The 17,643-nt window shown below is 38.3% G+C and overlaps 1 protein-coding gene across 1 annotated transcript in view; it reads left to right on the top strand.

Annotated features, from left to right (window-relative positions):
• The window catches only part of kif26ba (kinesin family member 26Ba), a 188,764-nt gene that overhangs the window by 75,391 nt on the left and 95,730 nt on the right, over window positions 1-17,643 (top strand). The window contains exon 3 of the mRNA XM_088935367.1: window positions 2,077-2,610. Coding sequence (XP_088791493.1) covers window positions 2,077-2,610 — 534 coding nt within the window. The remainder of the gene's footprint in view (window positions 1-2,076; window positions 2,611-17,643) is intronic.

The following is a 17,643-nucleotide window of genomic DNA, read 5'->3' as shown; positions in this document are numbered from 1 at the left end:
TTCTCAAATAGTTACCAGCACAAATGTGTGGTTAGTTCTTGTTTTCTAATTAGTATGTCTTAAGATCAATTTAATGTAAAGTATTTGTAAAGTGAAAGCACTAACCATCTTATCTTTATGCAAACTAAGTATCTTTTTCTTTCCTTTTTTAGATTATTTATAATGAGGGAATATTTTTGGCCATGCAGTTCTGTTTTACCTGTTTCAGGGGTCACCTTGAGAGCTGAACACCCTCTGCTATATTTCTTATGTTTTTTGTTGTTTTCCCTAGACATCTTTCACTAAAATATTTTTGGGGGGCATAAGCATATAGTTATCCTCTAGTTGGCTTTTAATTATGTGTTCTCTCTCTCTCTCTGAAACAGTTGTACAAAACATATGAATATAGCCCTGTTGAGAACCAGAGTGCTTTTCCAAGGAAGCTCCGGGAATTCCAGATTGCTTGATGCGCACTTTTTGGATGACAAAAATATAAGTACATCTATGTTTCTGGCTGCTGTTCATGCAAATAACCAGGGGCGCTGTGATTTCTGAGGGGTTGTCTGGGATTCTGGCCTTTGGCGTTCTGCAGAATAGTTATTATTTGAAACTCATGTAGGTCCATGTAGGAAGCACAGGGCACATGCACACACGAAAAGGGCGATTTAACTCCCGCCATTCACAGATAAGCTGTTTAGAGGAAAGAAGTGCCTCCTCAAGCTGCCAAGCGGACAACATTCAGGTTCAACAGAGGTGACCCTGGCTGGAGTTGAACTGGGAATCCTAGAGCTGTAAAGCTCTAATTCCAAAAGCCCAACTGCTAACCACCGAGACACTCAACTGTTATTTTCAATTAATTTTATTAGTTTTATCTATACAACTTGACACCTGATAATTCTTCTGTTTCAGCATTAGATGCTTGAAAAGGAAAAAAGTGGAATAAAATGTTATGGATACTGCGTACAAGGAGTGCAGAAGAAATTCAGATTCCTTTGTTGAGCGTGTGGGTTGTCAAATGCATTGGCGTTTTTAGATATTCCATATGTCTAATTTCTTTCTTTATGAGCTTTTCACTGTGCAAAATATTGACAGAGCTACAGTGTGGGCATTAAGGTTGGTCAGATTGGACAATTGCTTTGCAATTACTAGCAGCTCTAAATTAACAGACCTTCTCGTGCAGAGGAGTCTCTCCTGACTTGACCAGGGGCTAATTGTTTCTACAGAAGGCAGGCAAATTAAAGGACTGACATTTCATTATTTTTCTCCAAAAAACTTTAAAATTAGTTGAATCCCTGATGCTGGTTAGTCAAAGCCAGAGTGAAAACTGCAGAGATTTATAAATCAATTAAGGCCGTCTTTCATGTTTTTTTAAACAGAGAAAGCTGAATGCATGAATGCTTTATCAAGATGGATTACAATTAACAGCTGTATATTTTTCCCTACTCCTCTCTCCACATGATGATGTAAAGAAAAGCTCATTTTTGTTACTTGGAACAATATTTTCTGAAGTTTATTATCATGGATGAGTACCAGGTCTTTAATTTAATGATTTAAGTTGCATCATTTTATACAAATTAAGTCCCTCCAGGGTGCTAGTTATTCAAGCTAGCATCAAAGTAAAAAAGGCTGGACTAAAAACACTTTCCTTGTACTTTTTTCATATATTGTTTTTTTTATTTTGAGTGTTATATGGATGATTCAGATAATTTAAAAAAAGAAAGTACTTTGTTAGGTTACCAGTGCTGGTCTTTTATCGGGTCTTTTCCAGGTTTTGTCTTTACTGTTAGTGTACATCATTTAAAAAAAAAGAGTTCAGAAAATTTTTATCTGTTAAATGTCTGATTTTATTAGTTAGAATCAGAAAATGGTATATTGATATATGGAAGAAGATAAAAGCTAGAACCTCGGAAAAGGTGTTATTTTAAAAATCAGCTTTAAAGAATAAGCTTGGAGGTCCCACAACGAGACCACAAAATGCACATTTGTGGAAATATTTCATATTTCCTTCATGGAAGAAGTCCTCAAACAGCACTGGAGTTATGTGCACGGACTGAAACCACCACTTTAATAGTTGCCATTCTTCCCTCTCCCTCGCAGGACCCGTCGTTCTCGGCTCTCATCCACGACAAGCTCCAAGTCCCCAACACCACCCGGAAGGCGTGGAATGAGAAGGACAACCGCTGCGACATTTGCGCCACCCACCTGAACCAGCTGAAGCAAGAGGCCATCCAGATGGTGCTGACTCTCGAGCAGGCGGCCTCCCTCGAGCAGTGCGACGTGTCCCCGGGCTCCCCTCCTCTCTCCAGCATCCCTTCTCTGGTGGGCTCGCGCAACATCAGTGGCCTGCAGGGGCCCCGTGACTGGTCCTACCTCCCTGCGGCCTACAGCACTCCAGGCTACACCGGCTTCCTACCTGGCAAGCACTCCAGCAAGCCCAACAGCCTGGGCATTGGCACTGGGCTAGAGAAGAAGAACAGCTCTCCGGGGCACGCTGGAAAACCTGGAGCACAGATGCCCACAAGCCCCAGCAATGGCAATATTCTGAGCTCCGTGGCCATCCAGGCACACCAGTACCTGGAAGGCACCTGGTCCCTGTCGAGAGCCAATGGAGTAACCCTCTACCCCTACCAAGTGAGTCTGCCGTTGACTGCTTTATTAAGACTTGAGGTCTGGTCTTCTTTCTTCTGTCGAATCGACCTGTGCCTTTCTGCTTTTTAAAAATTAAATCAGTTTAAGCTTGTCCCACACTTTTAAGTTCTAAAAATGGTGCACTGTATAGTTTAACCTAGGAAAGGGCTTCTCTGCTCTTGGCTTCTGGTGATGAGCGTAGTTAAAGAGGGAGATTGAGGGAAAGCACATTTAAGACAAGACCTGAAATAAATATGAGCCTTTAAAATGCCAACTGACGGTATAACTCAAGTCAATTGGAAATAAATAGACCTAGTCTTTTCAGACACAGTAGCATTCATCATGCAGCGTGGATGAAAATTTTCTACATTGTCCAAGAGTGTATTAGTGACGAATTGGATAGAAAACTGTCTCCTGAAGGCCTGTGCAAATCCCCTTACTTTCTTAACAGGCCAAGGCCAGTTTTGTCCATTCAATAACTGGGAGGAGATGATTTGCTCCATTAACTTTCTACTAGTCTGTTTGCTAAAGCCAGAAGCAATTGAAGCCACTGTTTGTTTTTTTCTTTCTGACATCGGCATTTTGGAAGATAACACATAAGATTAATATCCTTGAATTTTGTGTGCAAGGATGTTGCAACAGGTAAAACGTGACAGTTTTACTAGTGATACCAAGTAAATAAAATAAGGGGTTCATTTAATTAAAGGTATTTATAAAATTATGAATAAAAACTTTTTAGAAGTGAATAAAAAGTATTCCATCCATCCATCTTCAGGGAAGATGGAGCCTATCCTGGCAGGCAATAGGTGCAAAGCAGATATCACTGGATGGGATGCCAGTCCATCGAAGGGCACACACAGATGCAAACACATACCATCATGCCAGGGCCAAAATTTCCAGAATCCGATTAACCAGAGTCTGCCTTTGGACTGTGGAAGGAAACCGGAGCACCCAGAATAAACCTAGGTTTGTACAGGAGAATGTACAAACTCTGTACCCCAGGAATTGAACCCAGGGCCCCAGTGGTGCAAAGCAGCAATGCTAGCCACTGTGTCTTCCTGAATAAAATGTATTTTGTATATATAATTGTTTGCTTCTTATTCTGTATGCAACACATATTTAAATAGCTAACTGTGTAAATGTTGATCATTTACCAAATATAGCTAAAATAATTTATTAATTCAACACAGCATTGCACCCCTTCATCGAATCTTCCTGTTCTGCAAGATGAAAAATGAATTTATATCTATATACTGTAGTTTTTTTTCTTATAACTGACAGAAGCCCCTTTAGGTGTCTTCCTTTTTGTCTAACCACCCAGGAGCTTGCATTGCCTGGACTTGGAGAAGTCTTGGTTAATTAAACATGTTTAAATCTGAGCCTTGCACTCACTTTCCAAAGCAACAGAAATAAACAATGGTATGGCATACAAACTGCCATGTCTTTCAGGCAGTCTTCTGCCTATGTTTTTCAATTTAATTTTACACACGCACGCATAGTTTTACTGGGTTATTAAGACAATTAATTAACCCTCTGAGGAGAAGCAGTTCCTACTTGTGATTATGTTTGTACTTTGAAGCAAGGTCATTTTGTTCCTTTCCTGTTTCAGATTAAACCAAAAAGGTGGGTGAAAATGAAAACTACCTCAAGCAATGTGAGGGTACAACGAACTCTTCTAAAAGCAATTTTAGTTAGAGTGGAGCGGTGAATTTATTTTTATAACAGGATCTTGCAGTATCTGTGGAGAAAAATCAATCTGTGAAGTTCCCTCAATGATGAATTCCTTCTGAAGACGTATAAAGCTTTTTCATACGAGTGAGGTTGATAGCGGGGGATGATGGAAAGACTGTAGCGCCAACCCAAGCTGGAGGCACTCGCCCAAAGACATGTTGTTGACTGCAGCTTTGTTAAAATAATGCACCAACAGGGTTCACTGTCTTCATTCTAATTTTCTAACTGGAAACTAGGTGGGAGTACATTTAGGAACTAAAACAAGAGGCCCTTTTTTGACACAAAATGTAAGCATGGAACAAGCCACCCAGTCATGTTGTTGAAGCTGATACACTGGCTTCCTTCAGGAAATAACTGTGGATATGATCCTTGGATCAACAAGCTATTAATTATTAAAAAGCCTAGATGGGCTGAGTAGCCTGATCTCATTTGTCACCTTTCTTATGTGGCTTACACACCTGAGCTTCATGTAAATAAAATAAAGCTACATGCTAAGTTACATTAAAGTTACATTACATTAAGTTACATTAAAAGTTTACTAGAGCTGTCAGAACATCTATGCCATACTTGCCCTCTTTGCACAAGTGTTACCTTTAAATAAGTGTTTTTATGTGAAACCAGTTTTGAGGAGGAAAGGAAGTCTTTTAATGTAATTAATTTTGAATCATCAGTGCTTTTTAAACCTCGGCTTAATAGCACTTGATAATATTGGCTCCCATGACACCACTTATCTTGAAAAGCCCGAAAAATAAAAGAATTGGATAATGAGAAGCAGGATGTCTGTATGCAGGAAACCAAATCAGATGCTGACCGTTACGAAGTTTGAACAAAACTAAAAAAATCTCCAATTCAGTTTCACAGAGGCCGTTACCTTGCCTGCCATCCAGGACTGCAGCTAATAAAGCTGGGATGTCTAGATTAAATGTGTACTCAGTTAGAAAATATCCAATAATCTCTTACATTACTGAAAATACACTTATTGGGGTCGATAACAGTAAAAGCAAATTTTGATACAATAGATGTTTTAGCCTTTGGGCACTACAAATTAGCAAGTAGCAGTCTAATTGTTTTATCTGATTGAGCAAAAAAATCAGTTTAGAGTCATTTAAGTTTGGAGGTTTTTTTATCTTGCTGCTGCAGTTTTACTTTGTGATAACGAATACAATCAGCTCTTTAGAGACTTAAAAAAAAAACGCATATATTTGCTGTTGGCTCTTAATCCACCCACACAAGAAAGCAGGTTACAGAACTTTAAAGCTTCAGAATAAGTGATGATTGAAAAAGATCTGTGTCACTCTTCAAAATCAGGGAAAAGCAATTCACTGGGATATTTTGGCAAGCTGATTTTCCAGTATCCCTTATCTTGTTTTACAAGTCTCTGAATGACTGAAAACATTTCATGTTAAGACTGTTGGCTAAGAGTTAGCCAAGAGTTTGGCCAAAGGTTTTAGCCATGCTAAGAGTTTGACATAGAAACAAATATGCACACATCTCCTTTTACAGCTAGGGAATGTAAGATGAAAGATGCTATCTATGTGTTTATTGTGTGTTGTTTTTTTTGAAGATAAATGTAAATCTCCAAGCACTGCTCAAAATTCTGTCTACCAGTTCTATATTTGGACTTGACACCTTTTGCAAGAAACTAGCAATAAGGCATCTTGTTGGTTTTTGCACTGTAGACCACATACCAGTTTGTGTTTTGTTTTCAGATCAGTCAGGAACATGGCGTCCAAGTTTCCTCTTTGTTTTTAACCATGTGATTCACTGATTTTGAACTCTGTCCATTGCTTTACAAAAACAGAACTAACAGCAAAAGTGGTTCACCTCCAGGTGTAATTGCAGTTATCTGAACATAAGCAATAGATCTCAGTGATGAAGAACACTGCCCTCTGGTGTTGTCAGCATACACACTGGGAAGGTGCTGTTTCCATATATTACAAAGAAAACATTTTTCTCTATCGGCACAGAGCATAAACTGCGAGTGTTCTCTGACACAGTACACCTAATGTTTAAACTGGGGCTTTTAAGCAGTTGACCTAGCTTAATTTATTTAGTTAAGTTTGGTTTTGGACAATAGTACTACGGTATTGTTTTTTTCCTTTTTTAAACACTTAACATCTGCATCTTCCTGCAGTTGAGTTCTTGATTTTTGAATGATGGGCAGGGCAGCAAACAGAGCGACAACTGCATTGCAGTTTTATCAGTTTCAGTCTTTTAGAGCAATTTCTTAAATACCCAAAACACTAGGATCTGTATTTTCCAGGTTTAGTTACCTCATATTAGTTACTTTGTGTACAGTAGGCATGTGTGGAGTTGGAATAATATTAACATTTAGTGCTTCATTGGTGCCATGAATATTAATACCTGCAGCTTTTGCAACCTAAAATGAAACCTCATTCCAAGAATGGGAAATTTATTTGCCTCCTTGAAGTTTGAAGCTACAGTATGTAGCTGGGATTCAGAATAACAGTGAATATGTCATGACTGAGATCAGCTAGACATATCTAAGAATAGATTTGTTGAAGTGGACAGTGACATGTTGTTTATTTGCTATGGTGTGGATTTTAAAGAAAATAAGCCTTTTTAATAAATATAATTTTTTAAAGTACAGTACATGGAAACGCATGTCTTTAACAAGTGTGAGGCATGAGAGTAAATCATTATGCTCTAGTGGGTGTGCTTATTTACTATGGGAGTAACCTTCATGTACTGTTTTGCCTCTAAGGCGAAGTGATAGAAACTGATCTTTGTTTAATGCATTAGAGTAAAGAACTGACCATGAAGGTGTCCTCACTTAGAGATAAACTAAGGTACTCAATACAGAAGCAAAACCACAATAAAGGCCCGTCCTACAACTGCCTAATAAAACTCCCTTCAGTATCTCTGCTCACCAAGTGAGTGTCCTATATACAGTAGCAGTGCCATTTCTGGGCTGTGACATCTGTCATTGTTCTCCGCAAGACATACTAAGGATTTACAGTTTAATATTAGCAAAAGATCAAATTTGTTTTATTATGGCTTTTGTTTAAACTCAGATTTTGTTTATAATGCATTACATGTGAAAGTCACATTTGCACCACTTTAAATGCAGTGGTTTAGATGCAGCGTTCATACCACATGAAAAATAGAATGAAGAAACAACTAGTACATACAGGAAAGGGATGTTGACTGGTCCATCAGGCAGAATAGCTGCATATTTCCATGTCTTAGAGTAACTGGACACTAACTGGACAAATGGTCTGGAAATAAACCCAATGCATGAAATGGAAATTTGTACTAATGGAAATGGAAAAATGGGTATTTCAGGTGTCCAGTGGCTTAGAGTATTTTGCCATTGTTGGTGCATATTGTTGGAGGACTCAGGTCTGGGAGAGGCCTGAATGAAGCTGATACAAACATCTTAGAATGAGGGTCTTTCTGACAGGTAATCCCTCGGGATGCCATTAGATGACTGATTAGAAACGGTGTGCTGGGAATGTATTAATGCAATAGACAGACATAGGCACGGTTATATAGTTTGGGTTTAGAATTTGTAGACCTTTCACAGTTTCTAAAATAGTTTTATGAATTACAATTATATCTATATTCTTGCTTATGTTCAGGATATGATTCTCAATGAAGACCTTTAAGGTATGTATCAGGCTAGCTCTGATATTAATTTCATAAACAAAAATATATTCTAATAATTATAATAATAGAAAAACTGAAATATTATGACAGTCATAAACAGTTCATTTTTAAAACTCATTCTCGTGAGTCCGGAGTGTATTCTGTTCAGAAGCAGTCATGTAATTTAATAAAAGAATGAAACATGCACAGAACTTAATAATGCTACAGTTTTTATATACAGTAGCATCTTTGAAAGCAATGTCAAAGTAATTTGCATACAAACATCTTAGAATCCTTACAGAAATTAAGACTGAAAAAAAATGTCTAAGATTTTGATAAGAATGAAAAAATCTTCCTAACATTAAGTTTTAAATGAGATTAAAAGCTCCCAATGTTGCTGGATCTTTGATTTCTTTCAAAATCAGGTTCCAGAGATTTGGGGCAACAGAGCACTGTTATCAACAGCGTGCAGATCACAGCCTAGACACAAAGAAAACCAGAATCAGAAGAATCATGTAAGAAGAGTAAAGAAATTATATATGGGCTAGACCCTGTGGTACCAAACTGTGTCGATAGCATAGGATGCAGCCTATCCATATTTCTCATATGCTAAAATAATATATTTACAATATACTGCAACATGGGTCAAAAATCAATCCAGGGCCAAAGATCACCCCTCCTTTCTTCATTTTGGATCAAACTCCATGCACAGTGGTGTCAAATGACAAGGTTACAGCATTGGTTTTATGTAACCAATAGGAGGGACCCAATAATATGACTTCTGTTTCAACACACATAACATGAAAAAACTAAAAGAAAAGATGATTTTGTCCATCCAAGATTTTATGTCATATAATCAGAACAGTCTACCTCTGTGTCAGGTTTTATCTGGATATAGAATTGATTGTCATTTGAATAGAAATAATAATTCAGACCATATCAATAATGTATTTTACTAATGAGAAGCATGTAAATACTAAATACCAAAGGACCCATTTAATAAATACATTTAGAGAAAACAGAAGGAATGCAGTCTTTTAAAAGCTTAAATGTCTCATTTTAAATGCTGAAATTATAACTATACCGGTCAAAAATAATAACATTTTATTAGTTTTTTTTTCACCCAAATGTGTTAATATTAATACCCATAATATTGACAGTGGATATTTTTATAATACCAGTGGAAACACTAATAAACAATTTATCATGTTTAGTAAATCTCTCTTGTCTTCAGGGTATCAAATAATAAAACCTGGTAGGATTTAATCATGGCTGGAGGACTGGAATTGGAAGGGTTTGTGCTATTATTACTTGCCTAACGCCGGTATATTTTATGTGAACCAAGGGAACGTCTGTGTTCCAATTGCTTGCTTCCAAAACTGTTTGGTTGGTAACACCTTCTGTGTTTGGGAAGCCTAAATTAAGAGGCAGAGTTCCAGTGACGTGATCAGCCCACTAGCATGTTTTAATCAGAAAAACAGTAGGAGATATCCAAGAATAGCGCTGAGTTAATATTCAGGCACAGTGTGACTTTTTAAAGGAACAACATTTCTTTAAAAGAGGTGAGCATGACTTATATGAGACTAAGCTTTGAGAATAGTAGCACTTTAGCCATACAGTCTAAAGTGTAAAGTGAAATTGTGGTTTATAGAACAAGTGAGGAAAAATATTAACAATGACAACGACATTGACAAGAGCAATGTCAGCCAAAGTCATTGATGAGGTTCGCAGTACAGCCTGCAAATTGTTGAACAGAAATGTAGACAATAATTTTCTAAAATAGCTGTTTCAGTCTGCCCTGACTTTAGGAAGCAGAACCATAATCTGTGGTTTTGTCCGAGCATGATTGTTTTCCTGACCTGAATATAAATTAAGATGTTTAGATGACATTAGCTAACCATTCAAGCTATGCCATTTGCAATTATGTAAGTTTTTATTTTTTTAATTTTACCAAAGGGGAAAAAATAGACCAGGAGCTCCTGAAGCTTTTACAGTTTGACTACTACAAACACTGAATATCGAAGAATTTGGAAAGTAGTTGGATTGTAGTTTTCTACAACAATGGCCTTTTTCCCTATCTTTTTTTTTGTCTGTTTTAGTATTAGAAAAATAAACTAAACTGAACTTATCTTTACTTCAGTTTCAATGGCTGCTGAAAATGACAGAATGAAAGGCAGTAAAGTTTAGCTGCTGTGTGATCTGAGTTCAATCCAGGACTTTTGTGTTTACAAGAGGTCTCCTTTTTTGTTCTGAAGAGATATAATCATATCCCAAACAAAAATTCGATTGTGCTGATTATAAAAATTAATATTTGATTTCTAGTCTATAGTGGTACTCTTTATTTGGAAATTTGAAGAACAAAACAAGCCAAACAATTTTAATTTATTTAAAGCACTACTCTGTCTTTTATATGATTTGTTTGTTTTTAAGATATTAGAAGTCTGTAAAGAAGGTACTGTACATTTTATTTAAATATTTTACTTCTAAAATATGCTGTTTCATTAACTGAATTTTAACTTGAATTTGAATGTGAACTTATAGTTTTCAGATTGCGAATTTTGAAGAACGTAACCTTATGTGGTGTTTTGGAAATCATATCAGTTATTATTCTCAACAAATAGGCACATTTCTTTTTGAAACACAAATTAATCATATTCAGTTCTTTGGTTAGAGGTTAAAATGCCTGTGAAAGGTTTACATTAATTCCGGGATCACTAACAAATGGTTTTATGAGGATGTGGTTACCCAAAGTTCCAAATGCCCTGTTCTTAAAAAAGGTCTAAAATTATTAATGTACTGTATGTTAATTTAAAGATGTCAGTTTTTCAGTGTGGTTTATAGTTAAACAGATTATGCTTAGGCTTTGTTGACTTTATAAAAGGCATTTTTGCACGAACCCTGGTTCCACTGATTGGCAGTTGTGGGTGTCTGCAGGATGTTTGCTTGTTAAAGGGGACACACCCACAGAACAATTAGAAAGAATCTCCCCTGATTATTCCATTGATGCACAAAGTCTCATCCTGCCTGTTTGTAAATGGTAGTTTTCAAGTAAGTCTCTATCACCCTTACATCTAAACAGGTCCTCTGTGCCTTTTCTGGTTTTCATTGCTGTTTACTTTGGACAGGCAGTGTTTTTGCTAAGGGGGGTACTTTAAGGGCCAGGAAGCTGTTAAACATTGGGTTGGAAAGTCTTCAAATAGAGTGACAATTATCTCTGGTGGAGGACTTTGTTATGAAAACAATTTGGAAGCCACACACGGAGAGTTTCTCTTCTTTATAGACCCCCCTAGTACCCTTTAGATTGTGCACAGAGTGTTTTCCTATGAAATCACTTACAGTCCAGGCTAAAGAATTTGCCACCTTGAAACCTGCAGTGAGGTATCAAGTCTCATCTCTTAACATAGCACAAGCCTAAACATAACCTACACCATTGTTTAGTTACAAATGGTAAAGTTGGTTTAACCAAAAAGTTATGCATGTGCTAGATGTTCTTACAATAACAGCATATAGAATTTCAGAATAAGAAAATTATATAACATATTCAACAAGAATTAAATTTCCATGCAGAAATAATAGCTGGTACTTTCTTTACACCACAGCATCTGATCCAAAGCATTATGTAAAATACAGTCCAAACATTTTTTCTCTCCAGTCTTCAGTTTGTCAGCATATGAACTGTTCCTTTCTAAGTAGGATAAAGAAAGTTGTATTTGTTGTGTTTTGAGAATGACCTTGGTTGTGATAGACTGGGGTCTCATCTAGACAGAGAGTAATTATACACATTCAGTCCCCCCTTGAGCACTGTGCTTGTAGGATAGGCTATTGCAGCCTATTGCCATCCCTCACCAGGGTAATTAGCTTTCTAATAATGGATGGAGAATTAGTTTGATTGAAGCTCAGTTTACATGAGTTTAAATAAAAGGGGAACCATCACTGGAGAATGTGTTTCTGCAGAATTTATTTCTCCAATATTGTTGAAAAGTCACAATTTGGCTTTTTTAGGTGCAGTGATTTCTTTTCTGTGTTCCTTGACTTCAGAACTTGGTTGGAGAGAATAGTCATGGGAGAGGACAGTGCTTCCTTGGAAGGAATCGGGGGCTACAGGGAGACACATGTAAAGGCTGTCATCATTAGGGTGCTCCTGACTTAATTAAGATGGATGAATGCCCTGTTAATTCAAAACAAAGGAGATTCGTTTGGCTTGTGAAGATATTTACTAGATGGTTAATTTTAATGCAGTGGAGCTCTCCTAGATGATTTAGCACTTGTGTCACTGAAGTTCCAGGCCTTGGCGTAGCAAATCAACCACCCAGCACAGCTGGACCTGTCAGAATGCTGTTTGGAAACACAGGGGTATTGCACTGAACCCAGAATACCGCTGAGTTATCTAGGAATAGCAGTTAATGTTCATCTAAATCTATTTTTTTGGACATTGCCATTAATATACAGTATGCCGAGCTTCAAAAGGAGCTTATGTTTCAAACAAATTCACAAACGATACCAGGAAAATCTTTTTTGTTGCAAACACACTGACATTTTATTGAACAGCAGTAATGTAGCTCTACTCATTCTGCTGACATTTGACATCTAAAGGTGGAACAACAGGGCCCCGTTGTGAAAGTCACAGGTCACAAGTGGTGGCCACTGCTGGAACAAATATAAGCTGTACATCTGTAACACATACTTTGCACCAGGTTGCAGATGCTGTCATGTGGGATTTTGTCCCATTCCTTTCCTAGACCCTGGGTATGCATGTGCTTGTCCACTGGATCATCCCAGATCATCCCACAAAACATCAAAGGAGTAGGAGTCTGGCAAATAGGGCATGTATAAAGGTATATACTGTATTATAATGCCCTGTTTGGTTTTATTGGAACATTCCATGGTTTGCGTGTTTACAGTATATATTGATTGTATATTGAGTTCATAACTGTATCAAGTTATCATAAAATGACAATCCGTTTTCCATTTACATTGTATTGGACAGACATAACAAGTGAATTCATTATACTAATAAACATTTGTAATCAACAGGTTCGATTAGCAGTGAGTCTGATGTGAAAGTATCACATTAATTGCATGTGAGCACCATGGGAGGTACTGTAGTACAAAGCATAACTGTTGCATTCTCATCTCATGGGAAAGCACAATTACAGAAGCAAGCAGCATGTGGGTGTGTGTTGTCCTGCTGGGATGTTGTCATGTCTGGGTGAGCCTTCAGGGAGGGCAGCAGCTCAGGTCCCAGGACTTCATTCCTGGAGCTCCATGCAGTCTGGTTGCCATCAATCACTTCATGTGGCACTCCTGCCTAAACTGTCACATCTGGAACTCCCCATTGATTGGGCTGTTGTGCATCTGCACCACAGTCGCTTACGTCCGTCAGGGTGGGCAGCACCGCTGGGGGTCTCTTCTTTTTCTTGATTTTCACTGGACTTGACATCCAGCAGGATAAATCACCTCAGCACCAGTTCCCAATCTCTCTCATTAATGAAGTGACATACTGTATGGCTTATGCATTTGGTTGTCTCTCTGGCAGTTATGAACAGAACCAATAAAAAACATTTAATCAACATCCAAAATACACATTCTCTATTATTCTGGAAAAAACACACTCATAAATTGAGTGATATGTTTCTTTTGATATTCAGTAAACATACATATTCATTGCCTAATGCAAGCAATTAACATGTTTTCATTTCCTGCCCGGCTGATTTACTGTCCCTGACAAATCTCTCCCTTAGAGTTCACTGCCAAGAGACCCAGTGCCAAGGAAACTGGTAACTGACACAGATTGCAAAAGAGGTGTTATTTTAGCTCAGACTTAACCACTATTTTCTGTCATGTTTTGCTGTCATTAACAACTTATAAGATGCCTCACTCTAGCCAGGACACCTACCTGATCAACTGATGTGTGTAGACCAGGAAACAGTACAGGCTGTGTAGGGGACGTGCAATACAATTTGAGGAGTTGCAGTGCGGCTGTGAAAAAGCCCATTGCTCGTTACTTGAACTGACGCTGAAATGGCTAGCTAAAAGTGGATGTCAGGGGAGCCTTAAAAAATGGAGGGCTGTGTGACAGAGATGGTTCGAGAAGGAGCTTCCTGCCTCACCTGTCTTTAAGAGGCTGCGCAAGTGATTCAATTAAAATTCTATGTCTCCCTTTCATTCTGTACATTTCATTCAGATGGCAGATGCCTTTCTAGGTGCTGTGCTCTTCTAATTTGGCACTGTTGCATTGATGAGTGCCCCCCCGGCATGTAGGGCCCAGGCTGGGGTCTCTGAATGCTGAAAATGGGGTGCTATGCTCCTAGGACACATTCCCCCCTAAACCCTTCAGCCCCATTTGAGTTGTATTTATGTGTTTTCTAGCCTTATAGAATTCTTCTCAAGTGCCGAGGATTTTTTTCCAAGTCCTTTATTGTTTAAGGCAAAAAATCAACTCTAACAGTTTTATGTGCCAGAATGTGTACGTGAATCCCTGAAGGTACTGAATCCTGGTTGTATTTGGGAACATTTAAAAATGTTGTACTGTATGTGAAACTATGATGTTAAAAGATAAAATGACCTGAAGTTAGATATAACTCTGAATAACATTAGTTGCTTTGTTTTATTGTAGTCTGTTGTTTTTTTTCACTGATCCATTTAGAATACAGGAAAACATGTTGTATAATTTACGTGTTCTAAGCAGGTTCTCTCTGGAAGAGATGTATTTTCTACTTTAATTATGTTAGTGATTTTTTTAAAAGACATAATTTATGCAATGCACAAATTATTTTCAAGGTTTATTTACAGCATATACCTTCCCTGTTCCATGTCTTGCCATTATTAAATAAAGCTGTATAATTAAAATAACCTCTATGCAACTACTGTAGTTGGAACTGTAGACTGAAAGACTGTAATTACTGACTCAAAGTCTTTTATCCTACAGGTTAATGTAATACAAAATTGCCTGATTTCCTGAACTTTTTGCTTGCAGCAGACATCTATAGACACCGAAACCCTTTTTGGCACAAAGAAATGGTGTCACCCTACATATCTTCTAATCTATATACCTCAATGAGTACAGTAGGTGTGCTAGGACGCCCATTCTTTTTGTGCTTTTAAAAGGTCATTTCCCTCATTTGCAAGAAAATGGGTGTCCCCTCAGTGGGAGGGAAGCCCGTTCTTTGTGTCTTTATGCACATTACATTTTTCAGTGCTCATTACCTCCACCTGAGGCTGACAGCTGGGCTTAGCACACCTTTTTTATTATTGTAAAGATCCGCTAACAGCCACATTCATTAGCCACAGCATGAGACTGGATATCATCAGTTATATCAGCTGCTCCTTCAAAAAGGCTTGTGTGCACTTTGCCACGTTCGGTTTGCTCTAGGAGCAAACCGTATGACTGTAGGTCTGTCTTCAATATAGTAGGTAGCTTTGAGTTGAAATACCATTGCGTGTTTGTAAAATCTGATAAAATGATACGCAGATACGGTAGTTCTTATCGGACAGAGAGAATGCACAGGAAATGCAGAGTAAACAGTTTATTCTCCTATGGGTTCCATTAAATTAACAGTTATCTAAACACTTCCTTGGGTGGGAGACAGACAACCTGTTACAGCCTTCTATAATATGTGTTTCATTGTGAGCCTTCCACATTAAGAGAATCTACCTATTGGTAGAACGGCATTTAAATCTGCAAACATGAGGCACTTGGTATTTACACAGAGGTTTTTGGGTGTATGGAATAAGATACCAAGTGATGTTATTGAGATTTATACCCTAATGTCTTTCAAGAAATGACTGGAGCAGATAGCTACCAATTCAAAATTATAGTTTTATTCTCTCTTTTGTAAATTTTATTGTGATCTTAGACATTTGTGTTATCCATTATGGGCTGGAACTATTCCACTCCTTCGTGGAATAAGAAAATATCAAGTTCAGGTGGGTAGCTGCGTCAGCATGCGTAGGCTGCAAAGGAACAAGTAATAGGTTTATTCCATGCTGAAAAAAAGAAGAAAGAGAACACAACGTTTCGGCCGTGGAGCCTTCTTCAGGTGTGAGAGAGACAGGGCAGTAGGCAAAGGTAAAGTAGCGGGAGAACAAAGGTTGGGAGGGAGGAGGAGTGAGAGGCGGGAGCAGGGGACAGAAAGAGAGGCCAATCAAGAGGTGTGAAGTCAGAATGGGTGCAGAGAGGTGTGAAATGAAACTTTAAATTTTCTCCATTCATTGGAAGTTTCATTTCACACCTCTCTGCACCCATTCTGACTTCACACCTCTTGATTGGCCTCTCTTTCTGTCCCCTGCTCCCGCCTCTCACTCCTCCTCCCTCCCAACCTTTGTTCTCCCGCTACTTTACCTTTGCCTACTGCCCTGTCTCTCTCACACCTGAAGAAGGCTCCACGGCCGAAACGTTGTGTTCTCTTTCTTCTTTTTTTCAGCATGGAATAAACCTATTACTTGTTCCTAAGAAAATATCAATGCAATATAACATTTAATTTCACTATGGCTTCCATTTGTGTTGGTGCTTTGGCACAGTAGGTTTTACCTGTTGGGAAGCAGAAGATAGCATGGTCGTATAAATCAAAGTCTTTGAGAAGTTGAAATGGAAATGACAGGAATCCATTGGAGTTCCAAGTGGTAGTTTTCTCCTGTCATTGACTGCTTGAGGGGAAACAGGGGCACACCCCTACACTGCCTCAAATGAGGCAAGTGGTCCTAAAGACACTTCCTTTTTCTGCTCACTGCAGCTGTGTGCCCCTGGGGACAGCACTGAAAACGAGCCTCGAAATCTCAACAGGCCTTCCTGCGATATGAATTTTAAATGAGCTTGAGAATGAGAATGAGAATGAGAATGAGAAATGAGAAAGCAACGCGTAGATTTTGGCACACCTACAGTTGTGGCCTACCATAGCAGCAAAGAGTGCTCGAGCAGGCCTTAGTTACTTTCCTCCCTTAGTGTGCTCATAAACACTCCCCCATTCTTTGCCATGCCTGTATTTCTTTGCAACCTACAGTATACTGCTGCTCAGAAAAGATGGCTATTATTGGGGCAGTGATGAAACCCCAGATTAAAAGGAAGAGGTAATGGAATTGGTGGATGTGATATTTGTCAACTATTAGCATTCTAGTCTTGTGGACCAGAACTGGCAGCCATTAAAGCAGTGCATCCCTGACCCTGGGCTTCTCTTGAGAGATAAAATATGCCAGAGAGTGGTTGCAGCTGAAAATGTCAAAATCCCTTAGACACTTCCACCCAGTTATTTGTTTTCTCTTTAGTGGATTTTTTTTTGTCTTTCCCAAGAGCTTATTTTGTTCAAACATAGCCAGGTGTCGCAGGTTTAGTCATGCTGGGAAGCAATTTCTGTGCTAGACGTCAGTTGTGTATCCTCTGGGAGCTCCATTTGGGAGCGTGTGGTACTGCTGAAAAATATTTCTCCCTGATATTCGGTGTTTGTTTTCTTTCAGCTTATGTCATCTGATGACTGCTTATGGTAAATTCTGTGTGTTATGGTTATGTGATGTCTTCCCTGTTGATAAGCAGATACTTTTAGGGGCACACATGCCACAACTAGTTCTCTTGATAAGTTGAAGTTTGAGTTTTAGAAACAGGACTATATTGGATTAAAACTTTAGATGGAAACTGGAAGAATCCTAACTTTTTAAAGAAAAATGCTAGAGAAAAACTATCTTTATGCTGTACTTCATCTCTTT

The sequence above is a fragment of the Atractosteus spatula genome, chromosome 2 (genome assembly GCF_055471065.1).
Source record: "Atractosteus spatula isolate fAtrSpa1 chromosome 2, fAtrSpa1.hap1, whole genome shotgun sequence".
Lineage (NCBI taxonomy): Eukaryota > Metazoa > Chordata > Actinopteri > Semionotiformes > Lepisosteidae > Atractosteus > Atractosteus spatula.
This window is presented reverse-complemented; position numbering and strand designations above follow the sequence as displayed.